This window comes from Pungitius pungitius, chromosome 18 (genome assembly GCF_949316345.1).
Source record: "Pungitius pungitius chromosome 18, fPunPun2.1, whole genome shotgun sequence".
Taxonomy (NCBI): Eukaryota; Metazoa; Chordata; class Actinopteri; order Perciformes; family Gasterosteidae; genus Pungitius; species Pungitius pungitius.
Genome location: NC_084917.1, coordinates 119,892 through 142,070, shown reverse-complemented (window position 1 = coordinate 142,070; position 22,179 = coordinate 119,892). Strand labels below are relative to the sequence as shown.

The 22,179-nt window shown below is 46.8% G+C and overlaps 1 protein-coding gene across 3 annotated transcripts; it reads right to left on the bottom strand.

Annotated features, from left to right (window-relative positions):
- Positions 1-58: 58 nt before the first annotated feature.
- xpo7 (exportin 7) lies at positions 59-14,759 on the bottom strand. Of its 3 annotated transcripts, none has more exons than XM_037485599.2 (28): positions 14,649-14,759; positions 9,574-9,720; positions 9,385-9,478; positions 9,024-9,190; positions 8,801-8,866; positions 8,621-8,725; positions 8,075-8,240; positions 7,921-7,994; positions 7,732-7,851; positions 7,513-7,659; positions 7,179-7,351; positions 6,730-6,923; positions 6,555-6,660; positions 6,307-6,442; positions 5,386-5,459; positions 4,677-4,757; positions 3,740-3,803; positions 3,557-3,665; positions 3,360-3,466; positions 2,948-3,036; positions 2,592-2,699; positions 2,437-2,519; positions 2,141-2,355; positions 1,936-2,074; positions 1,699-1,856; positions 1,506-1,613; positions 994-1,121; positions 59-796 (listed from the first exon to the last, which is right to left on the bottom strand). In XM_037485599.2, exons 1-28 carry the CDS (start codon positions 14,679-14,681, stop codon positions 703-705), a joined length of 3,285 nt encoding a protein of 1,094 aa, XP_037341496.1. In that variant the 5' UTR covers positions 14,682-14,759; the 3' UTR covers positions 59-702. The 3 variants fall into 3 exon arrangements, with proteins under 3 accessions (XP_037341496.1, XP_037341497.1, XP_062414704.1); XM_037485600.2 differs by having other exon boundaries at positions 1,506-1,604; XM_062558720.1 differs by having other exon boundaries at positions 1,506-1,604; positions 8,621-8,866.
- Positions 14,760-22,179: the final 7,420 nt, after the last annotated feature.

Sequence of the window (22,179 nt, the reverse complement as noted above, 5' to 3'; positions counted from 1 at the left end):
AATTTAAGATCATTAAATGTAAATGGCTCTTTTGTTGAACACATCTTAGAATTTGTGGTTAATTGTAGATCTTTTTTAATGTGAGGAAATATTAAAAAGCAGGTTTTGTCTTTGAAGACAAAGACTTTCAGTTTAGTGTCACAGCGAAAAACCACAGAAGAAGAACCGGAGGTCTGAAGACACTTGGCTGATATTTACATCACTTCAGACTGGAGATAAATGTACAACATGGACGCTCCCTTTGTTAGTGTGTACCTCTTCTTCATCTAAGTGCCCCCCCCCCCCCACGCAGACCAACTCACTACACTGTAAAAAGCTCAATCACACCGGGTAGTTTTTTTGTAACTTTTTCTTCGACTCTTTGTGTTGAAATTGTTATAAACATTGTTCAAAATGTTACCAAAAGAAATGTACACGTGGTTTTCTGTGTTCTATACAAGGCAGGCAGAAGCGGATTACTACGTTGCAGGCGTTCGCCGCCCCCCCCCCGCCCCCGATTGAACCGCCAGACGAGTCGACCATCGCTTTAAAATAGATCTATATGTATTTATATCTGCTTTTATCAAAAAGGAGGCGGAGTCAACCAACGATTCCGTACGACGTGACCCCCCCAGGCATCCGGGCCCGGGGGAGGGGGGGTTCTGATGCAGAGGGGGTGGGGGGGGCCCTGTCTGCAGCGGTAAGACTCCTCTCTGTGGAATGTCAGCTCATCATGTCGTTGCTGTTGACGCCGTACGTTGAGTTCTTCATGCTGTCATTCACCTCCCTCCTGAAGACAGACAGGTTCTGAGTGAACCTGCACAGGGACAGACAGACAGGAGGGACAGACAGACAGACAGGAGGGACAGACAGACAGACAGACAGGAGGGACAGACAGACAGACAGACAGGAGGGACAGATTGTTATGACGGTCAAATATTCAAAGTAAAAGCTGATTGATAAAACACAGCTCACATGGTGCGAGTACGTCGCTATGGTAACAGTGAGACACACCTGTCCCGGTTCTTGGTGAGTAGATTCCGTTCGATTCCCTCCATCAGGTTCTCAAAACATAGATGCATCGCCTGCTGCTTCTCTGGAGGCTGACTGTTCACTATGCTGTTCCTCAGGTCAGCAAAGTACTACACAAAGTACACGCAGGTCAGCAAAGTACTCCACAAAGTACACGCAGGTCAGCAAAGTACTCCACAAAGTACACGCAGGTCAGCAAAGTACTCCACAAAGTACACGCAGGTCAGCAAAGTACTACACAAAGTACACGCAGGTCAGCAAAGTACTCCACAAAGTACACGCAGGTCAGCAAAGTACTCCACAAAGTACACGCAGGTCAGCAAAGTACTACACAAAGTACACACAGGTCAGCAAAGTACTACACAAAGTACACGCAGGTCAGTAAAGTACTACACAAAGTACACACAGGTCAGCAAAGTACTACACAAAGTACACACAGGTCAGCAAAGTACTCCACAAAGTACACACAGTACACACACAGGTGGAGTGTTCACCTTCTCGTTGAGCAGGATGAGGCCCAGCAGGGGGCGGGACATGGACCACTGGTTCCTACAGTCCTCAAAGATGATGATGTTCAGCACTGTGGACAGCATCTGCTCAACCTCAACAACAACAACAACAGGGTCAGTTCTCTTTGGAGCCGGCGAGGAGCATGCTAAGCTAACACTAGCGTCCCGGGGGTCTGACCTGCTGGATCATCTCCGGGTGCTGCTGCATGATGTTCAGGAAGCGGTCGTCCGTGGCCATGGGCGTGCGCCTCTTCTTGGTGGAGCGGGACAGCTGCTTGAACAGGTAGGTGACGATGTGGTCCAGACTGGAGCAGCACCCCGTGCACACCATGGTATCTGAAACACAGACGCAGGCGCTCATGCAAACGCTCCCCGTCCCACGGGGGGGGGGGCACGGGGCCTGTGGGGGTCTCACCGAGTGCAGTGAGCCCCTCGGAGATGGAGGACAGGATGTACATGACGACGTGCGGCTCCAGGCTGGCGATGAAGTTCATGTGGTCCTGGGTCAGGACCTCCAGCAGAGAGTAGAAGGACTGGCTGAGCTTGGGGTAGTCCTGCAGGGACGGACAGGGTCAGGCTCGGGGACCAGAGGACGCGTCAGCTGACGTGCTGGGACTCACCAGCAGGTCGCTGTGGGGGATGGACAGCAGCAGCTTGATGAACGTCTGCAACGCGTTGTCCAGGGCGTCGTCGCCGTAGAGACGGAACACCCCGAAGTTGACGTAGTTCCCGCTGAGCACCGCCTTCAGCATGGCGAAGCACACGCTGACCCCCTTCAGCTTCACGCCGTACACCTGGTCCTTAGGGACCTCCCCCAGGGTCAGGATGCGGTTCCCTGCAGGAGCACCAGGGTTCATGGTGATTCCACGTGGTTACATCATACTGCTGCTCAGCAGGCTTCAGGAGGTCACAGTACCGTAGGTCGTGATCATCTTGCTGGTTTCTCTGAACAAAAGGATGCCGTTGGGCGACGACACGTCGAACTGAAGCCTCTGTGACCTGAGGGCAGAAGATGGTCATCACTCACGTTCACTCTATGAAAGGTGAGCATCAACTTATCCGGTGATCTACCTATTGTGGACCAGCTCGGCCATGAGCTTGAGGACTGGAGTGGTGCATGCTGGGTCGTGGTACCAGAGCTCGATGGCTCTCTGCAGGATGGGCATGTAGGCCGGATACCTGCGGCGCCGCGTTAAGCTCCTTAACACAACAACATGCTGACCTCGTCCTCCTCGTGTCTCCAGAGACAACGATGTCCCTCTGCTCAGTTCGTCTCAGCATCTAACTGACTGCAGCACGCCGTGCGTCAGGGGTCAGAGGTCAGGGGTCAACGCCCACAGGAGGAAACAAAGCTGCGTTCAAATATTTTAGCGCATTAACACAAGAATGAGTCGGCAGCTCTGGTCACATGACCGGCGTGAGGATACATCCAGTCGAACAGCATCATGAAACTGGTCTTGGCGTTGAAGGCGAAGGCGATTCCTCGCAGGTCTCTGACCAATCCCACGAGGGTTCTCTACAGGAAACCAGAGGAGGAGCAGACCGTCACAATAAAAGCCTCTGAAGGGAAACAGGACGACGGAGTGAAAGACCCTGCTGGCCTTCTATCAACCAGCTCCATGAGGGAGTCCCAGACCCCCTCAAGTGGGTTCAGGGGGGGTGATGGTGGAGGCCAGGTCACGTGACACAGCAGACCCCCCCACACCGTCACACCTGCTGCTCTGTGCTCCTCAGCAGCCATCGGTCTCCTCTGTGGAGATGGTAGCTAAAGACCACAAACTGTAGACAGTGTGTGTGTGTGTCCATGTGTGTGTGTGTGTGTGTGTGTGTGTGTGTTACCTTGGCCTCCTGCTCGTTGAAGGTGTTGGTGCTCAACATCTGGGCCACCGTTTCAAACGCAGCCGTCAGAGGGAGCATGAACTGCTCAAACTGGTCCTCGTCTTCTCCTGCAAGTCATCGCCGTAGTTTTCATTCATAAAGTGTGTTCATTGAATACTTGATAGCATCATGCAGAGTGTGTGTGTGTGTGTGTGTACCCAGGTCCACCATCAGCAGGCGCCCCAGCGCGGTGTAGAAGGTGGTCCGACACCGCATGTCGCTGAGGTTTGATTGGTTGTTCACCCCGAGGAAGGAGAAGTGTTCGCTCTGAGGCATCACACACATGGAGACATGAGGGGTCCATTCATCACAGAGCAGGTCATGAGGTGGAGGACACTCACCGTGTGGTTGTTCAACATGAACTGCACCGCGCTGAGCTTCACCAGCTTCCTCACGCTGCTGTACGTGAAAAGCAGGAAGTCAAGGAGCAAACAGGAAGTCACCTTTATGTGGAAGATCCACAGTGCAAACTATACATTGATTTACTGAACTAACTACATTTAGTTGGGTTTTAGGGAGCATCAAACTGTTTTGATTCATTTCCTCTGAATGAAGGTATTTAGATAAAATAAGTTTAATCGATTTAGATTTAAAATGTTCTTCTCTCACTCTTTAATAAAACATGCTGCACAGGTGAAGCACATCTAACTAAATTAAATAAGATGATTAGATTCTCTATTTGCATTTCATATGTTTTGGGGGTTTCAAGGCTTTCACTGGTTGCTAAGCAAAGGGAGCAGATGAAGCAGGAAGTGCTCCTCTCAGAGCCTGTGGGCCTCTTAAGGGTGCAAGAAGTCACTGAATCAAAGATGGATGTAGTTTTGTTTGTTTTACACTCAAACAAGTAGAAACCTTTTCGTAATCGATGTGAAGTGGACTTCCTGTCAAGCACCAACACATCAGAGTCTTCACAACTCACAGATTTACCTACAATTACATTTGCTGACGTTGCAAAACTGAACTAAATAAATAAATAATGTTAAAGCCCAACGCAACGTCAACAGCTGGTGTTTTTGGCTCCTTGTTCCTTTTGGGGGTGAAATGGTTCCAAGGAAAAGGGCCTCTGGTTTCAAGAGGCCGACAGTGACCCCTAAAACGTAGTGGTCTGAGTGCTCCCCTTTTAATGCTAAAGGTTGGTCCTTCATGGCAGGAAGCCTGAATCCATGTTGGTCAAACATCACCATCAAGCTACAAGAACTCTCTGCTGCCACCATGTGTTTAACGTGGGTCTGACAGACAGGAGGAAGAGTGCGTGCAGGTCCACAGGGTGAAGGATATCCCAACGACAGGTCGTTCAGTAGCTGCAGGGTCTTGGAGGTGATTGGTTCACACTGGCCCCAGTACTTCAAGTTAGTGATGCTGAAAGAGACAAAGGGGAGTTTAACTCTCATCATGTTTGTGGCAGAGGAGAAGTGCTCATAGTACAAGACATTTATACAAACACATCCCACTCCCAGCATGTCTGGATCGTAGCTATGCTAAAGCTAAGCTAAGCAGGCTGCTGACTCAGTGATTTACAGCAGAGCCTCAGAAGAATCTGCCAACTTCAACAGGATCATCTGATTCTGATTGGCTGAACAGTGCTGTCAATCTCACTGCTGTGTCTTGGTCTCCAAGGAGGCGTCAAGTGGAGAAACAACAACAGGCCTTTGACTGCAGCAGTCTTTAATTATAGAAAAATACATACGAGTCTGGTTTGAATTTGGAAAAGCTACCTGGATGTCTGAGATTCAGTGAAGTGGATCGTTTGGTAAACGACAAAATGTAGAATGTGTCCTTCACTTGATCACATCATGCTTTGCATAGAGAATGTTCACATGACATCATCACACAGGATGATTATCCCAAAGGGCTTTTTATTTGTGCCATCTTCATTTACATATTTACATACATACTGACATGTGACCAATATAAAGCATCATTGCTTAAAAAGGTTAAGCTTACAAGAAAGTACTGAGAGAAAAACGACGACATCTCGATTACTCACATTTTCCCGATGAAGACACTGAGGACCATCGTCTCGTCATTCAAGCCCAGAACTTCTGATAGTCGTCGGTAAAGCTGAAAACAACACAAACACATTCTGATTTTTGTTTGTCACTAAAGAACCATTGAAGACGTGCCAAGTCCAATCAGCATTTCCCGTGTTTCAAGCTCAGCCGGTTGCTAGGCAACGGTGCGGTCGACAGAAACCCCCCCTGTAAGACAGACCTTCTCATTGAGGCCTTGAAGGACCCGTAGACCACGCTGCACTGAGGCAGCTTGTATTTGTGGACTTTTGACACCAAACTGGACAAAGATTTCCTCACGTAGCGTCGTACCGTGTGTAGAGATGGTCAGAACTTCATAACAAGCAACAGCAGACTCTCCTTAACAGAACTATTTAGAACTAAGAATTGCACATTTATAAAGTGACACCACAGAACTGCATGCTGGGTAAAGCTCCCTCACTATCACAAGAAGAAGAAGAAAACTTCATCACCACAGAGATGCACACAGCTTGTGCCCAAGAGACACGTCCCACACGTCCCACACGTCCCACACGTCCCACATGTCCCACACGTCCCACACGTCCCACACGTCCCACACGTCCCACATGTCCCACATGTCCCACACGTCCCACACGTCCCACACGTCCCACACGTCCCACACGTCCCACATGTCCCACACGTCCCACACGTCCCACACGTCCCACACGTCCCACACGTCCCACATGTCCCACACGTCCCACATGTCCCACACGTCCCACATGTCCCACACGTCCCACATGTCCCACATGTCCCACACGTCCCACATGTCCCACATGTCCCACATGTCCCACACGTCCCACATGTCCACGTGGGGTTACTCCCCCGAACAGAGAGAACAGACTGAGTCAGCAACAAGGACAAGGGGGGGGGGGGGTTACCTTTGATGATTTCTGCACCTGGTCTCCTATGTAGATCTTCCTGAACTGCTCAAAGAAGCTGAGCATGGCGAGCTCCAGCCTCTCGTTGCCGGCCTGAGCGAGCCGGCTGTCAGTGAGGTTCATCAGCTGGAGCACCCTGAGGTGCTCACACAGAAAACACGTTACAACAGTGTTCAGCTTCCTCTGCAGACTCATTGTTAAGGCCTGAAGTGAAGGTTCGATAATCGCTTCCTTTGATGCGTTCTCACCGACAGACTAACTCTCCGTCCATGGCGTCCTGCTCATCTGTGCTGGCAAACGACACCCGTCCACCGATGACCGCCCCGATGATGTAAACCAGCCACGTCAAGCGCCCTGCGGCAGGGAGGAACCTCAGAGACTCCCCAAGGAACTAATACAGAGCCACTAAACATCAGCACGTACCCTCCTGCACGGTGACGTCTGCGGGGCTGGAGTTGGTGGACTGCAGCAGCTCCTGGTAGGTCTGAGCCGCCTGGTCGAACAGCTGCACCAGCAGAGCGCAGGTTTTCTCGTACTCACACCTGCCGATGGTGGACAGCTGATCCAGCTGCTGCTGGACCAGGCCAGCGTCGTCCAGAGGGTCTTCCAGTCCGTCTCTGAGCAGACCACACCAAGTCAGCTTGACCATCACAAGTCAAATTCCTTGTATGTCTGACACATTTTGGTAATAAATGTTTCCTGATCAGCACGTCGATGTGGTTACCGGCTCCTATTTATCACTAATGCAGAGAGCATCACCTGGATCCTCAATGCACACCGACAACATGCATCCCATCAACAGTACACCTTCACAGGAGAACTAGCAGCTGCGGTTTGGTTCACTGTTTACACTTGGTCCTCAGCGAGCTCACCTGAGGATGACGTGGACCGACTCCAGCCGGGAGGTGATGTAGGCCTTGGTGACCTCGGGGGTGTAGGTCTCCAGCAGGTGGGGCTCGGTGGCTTTGACGTACGGGACCGACGCCGCCAGGCGCTGCCACAGACTCAGCAGGTAGTGGACACTGTTGGGGGCAAACTCCCAGTGCTGGGGGGGGGGTTGGGAGGTTAACTGTATTCTAGCTTTACTTTGTCACCACATGTGCAACAATAATAATGTGTTACTCAAGAGCCTCTGGAAAAACATGACATCCTGGCTTCATCAGAGCCTGTTAGCACGTTAGCCGTTAGCCCCCGCTCTGAGCCCACCTGCAGGCTGGTGACGGTGAAGTTGGCGATGAGGCGGATGACCTCGGGGTAGTTCTCCACCTTCACCAGCTCCCCCAGCTGGTAGTTGCTCTTCAGCCTCGCCAGCAGGCGGCAGAACTCGTGGTAGTTGTTGGGATCCGGCAAACACTGAAACACAAAGGCCGTCAAACACCGGGCGACCCCCTGACCCGAGGGGGGGGGGGCGAGCCTGGAACACACCTGAGGGTTGGCTAGAATCCTCTTCACGCCGTCCACCAGGTGGGACAGGAACTTGGCTCGCTCTGCGTTGTTGAAAAGGGACCTTCGGACCGAGGCGATCTGGACTAAACACGACAGCACCTGTGCACACACAGCAGTTCAAGCCCACGTCCTCACGTCCCCACTCGGACTCAGGACTCGGTCACTTACCAGCGGGGACAGGGACGGAGGGATGGAATGATACAAGTTGAAAAAGAGCTGCAGAGTGGAGGAATCGAGAAACGCTGCAGAGAGAAACAGACACAGGGTCAAAGGTCACCCTGTTCTACCTCCTGTACTCCCCCCCCGTGCTCCCTGCAGGTACCTGATCTCCAGGAGGTGGGGATCTGGACGGTGCAGAGGTCGTCCGATGACTCGTCTGTGGAGGTTCCTATGAAGTCGTAGTTGAGGCAGTTGTAGCTCAGTTTGAGAAGCTGCATCAGGAGGCCATGCTGCGACTCATCGTTAAGGTTCAGGTTCTTCCCCGACGCCTGAGGACACATTCAGGCTAACATTCAGCTCCACGCTCTCCACCAGAACCATTAGTCGACCCAATCCACCACGTCGCTGACGCGGATTTCTATCGTTGACGCGTTAGAAAAAGGTATTTTTCATCCGGCATTGCAATGCACTACAGGAAGTGGTGGGGGCGCTCTCACTTCTACTGTCTACATGCACCAAGGAGAAGAAGAAGTTTATCAAGTTGGACGTGGAAGAGCCGAAAAGGTCTGAGAGTATTTCATCAGCGAACCGAACAGGACACGCATCGCCTGCAGAGCAGAGTTGTCATTTCACAGCATCACCATGGCAACGCAGGACATTTACACAACATGTAGAATGTATATAAATATGTAAACGTGAATAAACAAACCTGCTTGAGGAGGTTGCAGGAAAGAGTGAAAATGTCGAAAAGTGAAGAATCTCTGAATGAAGAAGCGATCTTCCTGTGTTTGGTCAGAGGATGCGTCGTGTCGGCCTGAAGACAAACACAGCGTGTAACACCTGACACACACACACACACACACACACACACAGCGACACACACACTTACCTGATTGATCTCATTGGTCAGCTGGGACAGAATGGTGACGCCTATGATGCAATGTTCCACACTGTCCTGTAAACACAAAACCAAAGTCTCTCATTTTAAATCTTGTTTGTTGTAATCAGATTCTGTAAAACAAAAAAACATTCAATTCTGAACTTTGATGCCACGATTGATTCATCTGAGACCAGGTCATGTGACCATAAAGCAGCGATGGCCCCCCACAGACCTGCAGGAAGCGCGTGACGTCGGCGATGACGTTCCTGAAGACGTAGTCGTCCTTCTGGCAGTCGAACCAGCCCAGCTTGGTGATCCGGGCGTAGAGCTGGATCAGAGCCTGCGTCACAAAGGCTGCCAGCTTGGGCCTCGTGGCCAGATAGTTCAGAACATAGTTCCCTGTGAAGGTACACACACACACACACACACATTACCCTGTTATAGGACTGGAATGTGTTGTACATCTTTCACATTGGGCAGTGTTTCTCCTTCCAAAACAAATGACATGTGACAGAACAGCATCGGAGGAGAAAGCCAGTCATAAATGCAGAAGTTGGTGGAGGACAGGAGCCTCCCTGAAGATGAGGACTCACGGATGTCGATGCGTTGCTCGAGGGGCAGAGGGTTGCTGGTACGAGACACCAGCTTAGACAAACAGGTGGCCGCCAGCAGCTGAGAATACGACGACTGCAACGAGAGAAGGACAGAACGTCACCCTGATGATGTCACAGCAGAGACGATGACCCCCCCGATGACCCCCCCGATGACCCCGGAGTACTCACGCTGCCTCTCTCCAGCAGCAGCTGACACTTGCTGAGGCAGTCGGGGCTGTTGGTGAACTCCACCAGAGCTTTCTCGGCCTGGTGGCGGACGGTGGTGTCGGTGGTCTCATACAGCTGCTTGCACAGGATCTCCAGCTGGGCCAGGCCCTGGACCAATCACAGGAGACGAGGGCGTGAGATCACAGCCAAAGGTCATTTGGTACATTTTGACTTAAATCATCCTCCAACGTTCTCTCTCGAGGTTTCCTCCCATCGAAGGTTCCTCATGATAAGGAGTCAGAGGAGTCACATGAGCAGACTGTAAAGCCCCCGCAGGCTAATTTGCGATAGAAAATAAAATGAATTTAATGGAATATTCACAGCAAAATATGGCGGATAAGTTAAATGCGTAAGTGTTGGGACAAAGTAAAGCCTGATTTACAGTTACGCCAAAACATCTGATTATATCTCTACAAATGTTCCTGCTGGCAGGAGGCTTCATGGATGCATCATCATCCAATGAGATGATGCTGTGCGTATATACTCCCCCCCCCCACCCCCCCGCCCCTGAAAAGGAAAAAAAGGAAAGGGAATAAAAAAAAAACCTTCTCCCAGGCACGACAGTTGCACACAGACACAAATCTGTGTGCATGTTTTAATATAAATATAATAAAGCAATGAGCACATCACAATAAGAACACAGCCCAGTAATTCCATTAAGAACCATGATCACAACAACATGCACACTAACTTATTCCCATATTATGCTTTCATAGAGTTAAGCAAACAGTTTAGACATTGAAAGGGATCAATAAAAGGTAATTGATTTGATAAAGGGCAAAGCATTATCCATAGAAACTAATTATTTTTATCCAACAGACTAAAATTAAAATAAGATTTTATATATATATATATATACACATATACATACACACACACACACACACACACACACACGTATATATAAATTCAATTCCGTCATTGTGAAATGTTAATGCTTTTCTTTGACATTATGTGATTTGGACTTTAGTTCTGTATTGAACATTTCTCCAATGAACTATATTATTAATCAAATGAAGCGATCAACCTAAAGAAACTAAAGTGCAGCCTGTGCTTCTGAAGGCTCTTTAACATTTGGGGCAGATAGTGGCACATTTAAAGAGGCCGTCCTCCATAGTCAGGGCGGCAGAGAAAGAGCTGAGTCATAATTACCCCAGACAGAGGCCATGTTCAACCACGAGATTAGAGGACATGGGTGGAGGTCTGGATTTGGAGGGTAGGGGTCTCCTCTCTGCTTACATGAGTAGGGCTTGTTTAAGTTTAAGGTGCAGGGTTGTAGCAGGTATGAGTGTGAGATCACAAGTCTATTGGATTTACATAGGATCCAGACTGAGGACAAGCTTTACAGGAAGGAGACGACACAGTCGAGTTCAAACTAAAATGGATAAAAATCCATGTCACAGTATTTAAAACGATTCTGACGGTCCTGCTATCTGACGTTTTCAAGTAAACACATTCATTCATTGACCCTGAAAAGGACCACCAGCTACGTGAAGGCTGTCCACCGCTCCTTAGCTCGTTAGCGTCTTAGCTCGTTAGCATCTTAGCTCGTTGTCACCAGCGGCTCGACAGACCAACCCCCTCCAAACAGGCACAGCTCCTCCGTTGGGTACAAGTCGTTTTGGTGCCTCTCTGGTCGCGCTTTTCCTCGTTTCCATGTAGCAAGAGTTACTTCTTGTTGTGAGCTGTACCCAGAATGCAGCAGCGGATTTCTGCCCGTCTACCTGACGTCTCCCAGCGGATGTCCACTCACCACCTGAAGACCGACCCCCACAAGACTGAACTACTTCTCCTCCCCAGGACCTGACTGTTGGAACCTCGTGTGACATCACAGCATCAACACGATCCTGTAGGTCCACGTTCTACAACATCAGGAGAATACGACCCTCCTAAACCTTCTCACTCAGGAGGCGCAGGTACTGATCCAGGCTCTGGACTATAGTAACTGTCTCCTGGCAGGTCTCCCTGCTCCATTCCACCTCTGCAGCTCATCCACAATGCAGCGGCTCCACTGGTCTTCAATCTTCCTAAGTTCTCCCACAATGCTCCACTCCTCCTCTCTTCACTGGTTACCAGTGGCTGTCTCATCCAGTTCAAAGCACTGATGCTGTGAATGGATGAGGTCCAGTCTCCATCCAGGACCTGGTGGAACCCTCCATCCCAACATCAAGCTGCTTGTTCCTCACTGAGAGCAAAACACTAGACTAGATCAGCATGGAGATACCAGACTAAAAACCATCTACGTCAGGTGTTTCCACACTTTTCCGGCTCGCGAGCTACTTTTCAACTAACCAGGGGTCCGTTTCAAGAAGCGTGTTTAGTGTAAACTCAGAGTTTGTTAAACCTGAGATGAGGGAAACTCTGGGTTGTCTGTTTCAGAAAAAGGTAAATAAACCTCAGGGTCAGTCGCTATGGTAACTGAGCCTGTGAACCTCACCTGGTCAAAAAACCTTATTTCACAGGCTCCTACTCCAACCCACTCAGAGTGGACTGAACCAACTCTAAACAGCTGTTCTGAAACCCAAAACTCTCGGGTTAAATCAACTCAGAGTTTGAACCTCCTACTTGAAACAGGCCCCTGATCATGGCGATCCTATTTAGTTCTTTTTGCACGCACGCCAGTGCATGAAGATGTCTGCGTGAGCTCACAGAAGGGCAGAAGGCACCAGTCACAGCTTCCTTAACATCTCAGAAGTCAAAATGGGGAGAGCGTAAATTGACTGAGGATCGGCTGTGGTGCTTATTCAATACAATCTTTGATTCATCTCATGATTTTGTTGAAAACATCAAAGGTAAATTCATGATTCATATGCTGGATGCTTAGTGGTTATTTCTGCTGTCTGTTTGGATTATTTTCAAAAGAATCAGTGGAGTGTTTTGAACGGTGTGAAGCCTTCTTATCTTTGCTTGTGATGTTCTGGTGGGAGGTTGGTTCTGGCTCGGTTTGATTTTGTACCTTAGACCAGGGGTTCTTAACCTTTTTGACCTTGGGGCCCAAGTACAAAGTGGCCCGGGGCCCGTTCAAAAATGAACACTGTGTTGGATTAACTAATTGATATTATTTGTGGTTGAATTTGTGTTCAATGATCAGATAAAAATAAAATAAAATAAAAATGTAACAAGCAAAACCCTAATACAATGATCATCACGAGGACATTTATTTATTATCTGCATCCAAACCTGCATAAACAACACCACCAAAACCAGTAAGTGAGATGAGGTACTTCTTCTGCATCTGTAGCCCATTTTCTTTCATTAAAAAATATCCACGTGCTTTCCCTCTAGCGTTGGATCTTTGGTTTCCATGTGACGCTTTCATTTGGACGGCCACTACACCGTAAAGACAGTAATAATAAGTTCCACTATCCTATCTCTGCTCTTTATTTGTTGTGTGAATTACACAAACGCCGTTGTGTTTGGGTTCATGACGTCATCCGGTTTGATTGATGTCTCTCGGTTAGACACAAACTGACGTAAAGTGTCTTCACGCTGTGACAGCAGATGATGAGCGGAGCATCTCAGTGCTGATTGGCTTTCGCAAGACATCGTCGGACCAATTTGGGTCCAAATTGAAGGTGTTTTGCGGCCCTCTAGGTGAAGAATCACTGCCTTGGTGCAACAGGTATGTCTTCACGTTGTAGGAATAGGAGACTGCTCTGCTATATTTTAGCCTGAACAATGTCTCTAACAATACATTCTTTTTCCATTTATAAAAAAAAAAAATCAATTAGTAGGCTGTAACAGTAATATTTATGAACAGCAATACGACTGACTTACGTGCAGACTAATGTGAAAAAAAACTGAAAGTCAATGGATCAGCACTAGACAATTAGTTATTTTAAAATAGTCTATTTATTAACAATGTAATATACCTATTTAGGTTTTATTAGAATCATCGACATTTTACGACTTTTAAACAGTAGGTCCTGATCAGTTGAATAGATTTACAGCTCGAATAAATCCTCATCATAAGCTACATGACAACAACACGGGGAGGGAGGTCGCTTCAGCGCTGGGACGTTAGGAGGACAAACTTGTGGGAGAAGGTTGGAACCATAGCTCTCCTCTCTGAACATGTGTCCCAACCACGAAGCATCAGCTAGCTATATGTGCTAGCTCCACATGCTAGCTAAACAAAAACAGCACTGCTTAGTTACGCTCATGAATAACGCGGGTGACCCTTAACTACCGAGTTTTTCCTCCGGTAATCGCTCCCGGGGCCCGACGCAGTGACAGCGGTCACTACGAGTGCCCCCCCCCAAAGACAAACAGTTAAACCAGAACCACGTTTTTAAAACGGACTCGGGCGGGAGAAGTGGACGTCTGACTGAAGCTAACGTTAGCATAGCTTCGCCAACGGGCTCGTTATCTTTAGCATAACAAAACAGCTAACACATAACGTTATGTGAACATTTCAACTCTGAGCGCCAAATAATGAGTCAGAGTCTTCCGTTTAAAACAATGTGTTCACATTGTGGTTCTTAATGGGGCTAAACTGACCAGCTTATGTCTATTGTTTACTTCACCAGAATACGCCGATAAAATACTTGTTTATCCCGGTGCGTCCGTGGGTTCGCACGGCGGAACCACCGGAGGTTACACCGGGAAAATCTTGACGACTCACCGGCGCCAGTTTCTCTTCCAAATACCCACATTTACACACGAGCAATCATACATGCTAACATGGACGCTAGCTCACATCCAAACACACGAGCTAATATATAACGTTAGGCCAACACACAGGCTAATATGCTAACCTATACACCATCACACAGGCTGCTATCCATGCTAACCTACAAGCTAAAACACAGGCTATTATCCAGGCTAACATACAAGCTAACCCTGCAGGCGAGCAATGACAGGGGGCCACAAGTCAACACAAGCGGGGACATCCTTTCTTTTCCCGCCGGCAGCTGACGACGGCCGCCCAACCACGGGCTCTGAACCCGCGACACGCGCACCCGAATCCGCCATCACACTCATCCTCGTGCCAGTGGACCCCTTGTCGTTTACGAAAACATGAAGCCTCTGCTCACCTGCACATGATCCGCCATTTTTCTCCATTTCATGCACCTCTCACTCCCCCGCTTATGGGTATGTCGAGACAACAGCGCCCCCTTCGGTGGCTTGGCGGTACTGCAGCCCACGACTCCCAGAGGTCTGATGGGGAACGACCATCATATTTCAGAATTATTAGCTGATATATTTGCAGCACTCTGGACAATACAAATACTTGTTATTGTTCGTATTGTGAGAATATAAAAAATTCAAAGGTCAAAGGTTGAGTGATATGTACCAATATATATTTACATAATTTGATGACTTCATTTGATTTCTTTATTTTTGCTCTCCCGTTCCTTGTGATCACAGGAACATGTAATTGATATACATGTTCATCATAAATACACTTTTGCTTAACAGCAGGATTTCTTCTAATTTGATTGTTACAGCTTTTAAAGGATATTCTGTAAATAAAATGGGATTCTGTTGGAAACATTTATTAACACTTGAACTAATAAAGTAAATGAATGAAAGTACAGTATTTGCTGCACATCTTAATTGAAGTGAATGTGTGCTTTAGTACAGACGTTCTGTAGACGGTGAACCCACGAAGCATCTGTTTGAATGCAGATGTTCAGTGTGTTGTGGTGTCGTCATTCCTCCAGACCTCCAGGGGGCGCAGGAGGAGTCCTCTTCCGGAAAAAAGAGGGAAAGTGAAGGCATTACATTGCCATTCAGATGTAAATGTTTAAAGAGAGAACACAAATGTTACAGATGTAAATTTCCCTGACAAGTTATCAATTAAAAACGTTATCGCCAAGGAATCAACGTACACGGTTTACTGGCATAAGCAGTGATCCGTGGTGCGTTCGGGGACCCTCAGACAAACGGACACTCTCACACACAAACTATTAATCAGTTTCTCATGACACTCATATTTATCCGGGTTTTAAAATAAAGAACTAATTTATTTTAGAAACATTTTAAACTGCTTAAAATACTATAGCATGTGGTACATCGAGAAAAATAAAAACAACTCCAGGTTTCTCTTCAGCACTGTAGCCAGACTGACAGAGAGTCACAGCGCTGTCGAGCCGTGTATTCCTGTGGACTTCAGTAGAAACAACTTTATGAACTTCTTCGACGCAGCCGTGGGCCCTGATACCTACTTGGATGGTTTCTCTTCCATCAACCTTGATCAACTGACTTCTACAATCTTGAAATCCAACTCTTCCACTTGTCTCCTGGATCCGATTCCAACTAAGCTGCTTAAGGAAGTCTTTCCGTTAATTAGCACGTCTCTACTGGATATTATGCTATTATTAAGCTCCAGAGGTGTTGGCTAACTACAGACCCATCTCTAATTTTCCCTTCCTTGGCATCAAAGGAACTGCACTCTGCTGGTTTAAATCTTATTTATCGGATCGATCCCAGTTTGTGTTTGTGAACGGTGAATCATCGAGGACCACGATTGTTGGTCACGGAGTCCCACAAGGTTCTGTGCTTGGACCGATTCTATTTACCCTGTACATGCTTCCTTTGGGCGACGTTATCAGAAAACACCGCATAAACTTCCATTGTTATGCAGACGATACTCAACTGTATCTATCGATCAAGCCAGAAGACACCAACCAGCTTGTTAGACTTCAGGACTGTCTTGGAGACATCAAAACTTGGATGACCTACAACTTCCTGATGTTAAACTCAGAAAAAACGGAAGTTATCATGATAGGCCCAGAGCGCCTTCGAAGTCAGCTGTCACGTGATACAGTCTCTATGGATGGAATTGCTCTGGTATCCAACAGCACCGTCAGAAATCTTGGAGTTCTCTTCGACCAGGATATGTCCTTCAACTCTCATATAAAGAAGACTTCAAGGACTGCCTTTTTTCATCTACGTAATATATCGAAAATCAGGAACTTCCTGTGTCAAAGTGATGCAGAAAAACTAGTTCATGCATTTGTTGCTTCTAGACTGGATTACTGTAATTCTTTGTTATCAGGCTGCTCTTGTACCTACAAGGTAGGAGGTTTCTTTCCTTTTTCCCCATTGAAGGGTTTTTTCATATTTTGGGGAGTTTTTCCTGTGCCGATGTGAGGGTTTGGGGACAGAGGATGTTGCATGTGTAGGGACTGTAAAGCCCTCTGAGGCTAATTTGTAATTTGCGATTTTGGGCTATACAAAATAAAATGAATTGAACATGACCTACCTACTTCTTTGTTACAGTAAAACTACTAAAACCACACTGTACAAATAATTTGTGAAAGGGAAATTAAGTGAAAAGTAACTAATTACTGACACCTGCTTTTGTCATCATTGTTAATCTTCCATATCCTCTAGAGTTGTTCTTATTATTAATAATCGTAATTAGTTATATATTCTGTTTACTACTCTCAATATATTAATAATTTCTGTTCCATGCAATTAACATGTAAACATTTAACGTGGTCCATTCTGTATACAATACATCACACTTCTTTCCGTCTGGATATCATATCTTATATATTAGATCCTGCCTCTGTCTCTGAGGTTTCTTCCTCTGATAAGGGTCAAATGTCACAGGATGTCTTATCATATCTGTACAGACTGAAAAGCCCTCTTGGGAGAAATTGTGAGGCTTTATCAAATTAAAATGAACTTAATTTAATTGAGGATGAGAGGATGTAGTACGATATATTGTCCTGAAGGGGGCGATGTGATGCAATTAATGCAAAGTCCATGATGCTGGTTGTATTTATTCTCTCTAATTTATTAATAAAGAGAAGACGGAAGAGGAAGAAGAGAAAACAAGATGAAGGAGGAAACAAAGAGGAGATGAAGGAGGAAACAAAGAGGAGATGAAGGAGGAAACAAAGAGGAGATGAAGAAGGAGACAAAGAAGAAATAAAAAGGTAGGACTCAGGTAAGATGATGACTTCCTGTTGGAGCATAGGATCAATTCCATGGATTCACTGTTCACCCACAGTTATTGTTTAGAAATGGACATAATAATAACAGGACTTTCTATGGACTCCTACTGGTTTGGAGAATTTGTATTTCCCATAATAACCTTGTTCATGAACTCATGAAGAGCATCAAAGACAGGACACCAAGCCTAACCCCATCAGACACTCAGGCTCCTGAACCGTACTAATTAAAACCAAGGAAAACATTATTCTGATTCATCTTGAAAATAAAGCATTGAACCAATCACATGTTTGAGCCCGCCCCCCAGATATTTTAAGCTGCATTTTAAAACCTCCTTTAGTCAAATTTAAAGCTCAGCCGGGGATCTGGCTGCTGGCTACATCACAATCCTTTAGCCTGCTTGTCAGCTGAAGAGAAGACCTCTCTCTCCGGGCATCGCCTGATGGTCCTGCCTTTTGGTTGCACACAAGAAACAAGTAAATTTAGCTCCCTGGTGGATGTTAGCACGCTGCCTTCAGACTTCATGGTGTCTTCAGGTTGGAGAACAGAGTCTGAGGAATGCTGATCACACGGGACTAGTTACCACCGACGTGGTTTCTTTTTGACCCCTGGTCTGTCCTCGTGGGGTGAATGTCCAACAGGAGGTTCTAGATGGCCTCTAGGAACCTATAAGCATAGTAAGTAACTTCTTTAAGTTCAAGCTATACAGATATATCTGATATGGAGTACAAATCAAATCAATACATACTGAAGACCATGTCAATCAATACATACTGAGAGTATTGACAGATCACGTCAAACACAATCACAGATTTGATCAGGTGACATGAAGGTTTTCAGGGTTCTACTGGAGCAGAACATCAGCGATGAAGCTTTCGTCATCTTCATTGTTGTTGATTATTGAGACAGAACTTCTTGTTTTTCTGCTCCTCATAAATTTTATTCATTTTAAATGCATGGAACAGTAAACTTTACTATCTGTGCCCCTCTTATGCCCTCCTCCTCCTCTTCACCTCCTCCTCTTCCTCCTCTTCCTCCTCTTCCTCCCCCTTTTCACCTCCTCCTATTCACCTCCTCCTCTTCCTCCTCTTCCTCCCCCTTTTCACCTCCTCCTCTACCTCCTCTTCCTCCTCTACCTCTACCTCCTATTCACCTCCTACTCTTCCTCCTCTTCCTCCTCCTCTTCCTCCTCTACCTCCTCCTCCTATTCACCTCCTCCTCTTCCTCCTCTACCTCCTCCTCTTCCTCCTCTACCTCCTCCTCCTATTCACCTCCTCCTCTTCCTCCTCTTCCTCCCCCTTTTCACCTCCTCCTCTACCTCCTCTTCCTCCTCTACCTCCTATTCACCTCCTCCTCTTCCTCCTCCTCCTCTTCCTCCTCTACCTCCTCCTCCTCTTCCCCCTCTACCTCCTCCTCTTCCTCCTCTACCTCCTCCTCCTATTCACCTCCTCCTCTTCCTCCTCTACCTCCTCCTCCTATTCACGTCCTCCTCTTCCTCCTTTACCTCCTCCCCCTTTTCACCTCTTCCTCCTCTACCTCCTCCTCCTATTCACCTCCTCCTCTTCCTCCTCTACCTCCTCCTCCTATTCACCTCCTCCTCTTCCTCCTCTACCTCCTCCTCCTATTCACCTCCTCCTCTTCCTCCTTGTCCTATTCACCTCCTCCTCCTATTCACCTCCTCCTCTTCCCCCTCTACCTCCTCCCCCTTTTCACCTCCTCCTCTTCCTCCTCTACCTCCTCCTCCTATTCACCTCCTCCTCTTCCGCCTCTACCTCCTCCTCTTCCTCCTCCTCTTCCCCCTCTACCTCCTCCCCCTTTTCACCTCCTCCTCTCCCCCCTCTACCTCCTCCTCCTAGTCACCTCCTCCTCTACCTCCTCTACCTCCTCCTCCTATTCACCTCCTCCTCTTCCTCCTCTACCTCCTCCTCCTATTTATGTAGTGTGTGTGTGTGTGTGTGTGTGTGTGAGTGTGTGTGTGTGTGTGTGTGAGTGTGTGTGTGTGTGTGTGTGTGTGTGAGTGTGTGTGATATCACAGTCAGTTTATCAGCAGCTCGGTCTGATTGGATGCTGCCTGAGGACAGGAAAGTGATATAGAGCTGAACTGAGATCCAAGGGCTCAGAGAGAGAGAGACCTCCAACACAACTCCATGAAGTCCCTTTAGCAAACTGTAGCCATGAAGAAATGTTCTTCCTAAAGCTACTGTAGGTCCAGACAGGCTTTGCTACCTCCTACCTGCTGGTTCACCTGTTATTTAAGTTAAATAGCATAATTTCAGGACGACACCTCCAACCAGAATTGTCAAAAGTATTCACATCTGATGGTGGTTGTATCTGATGGAGGTTCTATCTGATGGTGGTTGTATCTGATGGAGGTTCTATTTGATGGTGGTTGTATCTGATGGAGGTTCTATTTGATGGTGGTTGTATCTGATGGAGGTTCTATTTGATGGTGGTTGTATCTGATGGAGGTTCTATTTGATGATACCTCTATCTGATGGAGGTTCTATTTGATGGTGGTTGTATCTGATGGAGGTTCTATCTGATGGTGGTTGTATCTGATGAAGGTTCTATCTGATGGTGGTTGTATCTGATGGAGGTTCTATCTGATGGTGGTTGTATCTGATGGAGGTTCTATTTGATGGTGGTTGTATCTGATGGAGGTTCTATTTGATGGTGGTTGTATCTGATGGAGGTTCTATTTGATGGTGGTTGTATCTGATGGAGGTTCTATTTGATGATACCTCTATCTGATGGAGGTTCTATTTGATGGTGGTTGTATCTGATGGAGGTTCTATTTGATGATGGCTCTATCTGATGGAGGTTCTATTTGATGATGGCTCTATCTGATGGAGGTTCTATTTGATGGTGGTTGTATCTGATGGAGGTTCTATTTGATGATGGTTGTATCTGATGGAGGTTCTATCTGATGGTGGTTGTATCTGATGGAGGTTCTATTTGATGATGGCTCTATCTGATGGAGGTTCTATTTGATGGTGGTTGTATCTGATGGAGGTTCTATTTGATGGTGGTTCTATTTGATGGTGGTTGTATCTGATGGAGGTTCTATTTGATGGTGGTTGTATCTGATGGAGGTTCTATCTGATGGTGGTTGTATCTGATGGAGGTTCTATCTGATGGTGGTTGTATCTGATGGAGGTTCTATTTGATGGTGGTTGTATCTGATGGAGGTTCTATTTGATGGTGGTTGTATCTGATGGAGGTTCTATCTGATGGTGGTTGTATCTGATGGAGGTTCTATTTGATGGTGGTTGTATCTGATGGAGGTTCTATCTGATGGTGGTTGTATCTGATGGAGGTTCTATTTGATGGTGGTTGTATCTGATGGAGGTTCTATCTGATGGTGGTTGTATCTGATGGAGGTTCTATTTGATGGTGGTTGTATCTGATGGAGGTTCTATTTGATGATGGCTCTATCTGATGGAGGTTCTATTTGATGGTGGTTGTATCTGATGGAGGTTCTATTTGATGGTGGTTCTATTTGATGGTGGTTCTATTTGATGGTGGTTGTATCTGATGGAGGTTCTATCTGATGGTGGTTGTATCTGATGGAGGTTCTATTTGATGGTGGTTGTATCTGATGGAGGTTCTATTTGATGATGGCTCTATCTGATGGAGGTTCTATTTGATGGTGGTTGTATCTGATGGAGGTTCTATTTGATGGTGGTTCTATTTGATGGTGGTTGTATCTGATGGAGGTTCTATTTGATGGTGGTTGTATCTGATGGAGGTTCTATCTGATGGTGGTTGTATCTGATGGAGGTTCTATCTGATGGTGGTTGTATCTGATGGAGGTTCTATTTGATGGTGGTTGTATCTGATGGAGGTTCTATTTGATGGTGGTTGTATCTGATGGAGGTTCTATCTGATGGTGGTTGTATCTGATGGAGGTTCTATTTGATGGTGGTTGTATCTGATGGAGGTTCTATCTGATGGTGGTTGTATCTGATGGAGGTTCTATTTGATGGTGGTTGTATCTGATGGAGGTTCTATCTGATGGTGGTTGTATCTGATGGAGGTTCTATTTGATGGTGGTTGTATCTGATGGAGGTTCTATCTGATGGTGGTTGTATCTGATGGAGGTTCTATCTGATGGTGGTTGTATCTGATGGAGGTTCTATTTGATGGTGGTTGTATCTGATGGAGGTTCTATTTGATGGTGGTTGTATCTGATGGAGGTTCTATCTGATGGTGGTTGTATCTGATGGAGGTTCTATTTGATGGTGGTTGTATCTGATGGAGGTTCTATCTGATGGTGGTTGTATCTGATGGAGGTTCTATTTGATGGTGGTTGTATCTGATGGAGGTTCTATTTGATGGTGGTTGTATCTGATGGAGGTTCTATCTGATGGTGGTTACATATGCTGGTGGTTGTATCAGATGTTTTCAATAATTTTCAATGAATTTTATTTTGTACAGCCCAAATTCACAATCATCTGTACACATGCGACATCCTCGGTCACGAAAGCCTCCCATCGGCAAAGAAAAAACTCCCTGAAAAATGGGAAAAAGGAAACAGACCTTAAGGAGAAGGTCAGAGGAGGATCCGTCTATCAGGATGGACGGACTACAACTGTCCTGATATGGTTTTGTTTCCGGTTTTATTTTGTAGTCCACAAAGGCTGTAACGTTTTAACAGCT

Coding starts and splice junctions, on each gene's coding strand:
- xpo7 (XM_062558720.1), bottom strand. CDS start 14,681: ATGAAATGGAGAAAAATGGCGGATCATGTGCAG. Junction 9,721..14,648: donor AAATGGCGGATCATGTGCAG/GTGAGCAGAGGC, acceptor TGATTGGTCCAG/GGCCTGGCCCAGCTGGAGAT. Junction 8,867..9,023: donor ACGTCACGCGCTTCCTGCAG/GTCTGTGGGGGG, acceptor TTGTGTTTACAG/GACAGTGTGGAACATTGCAT.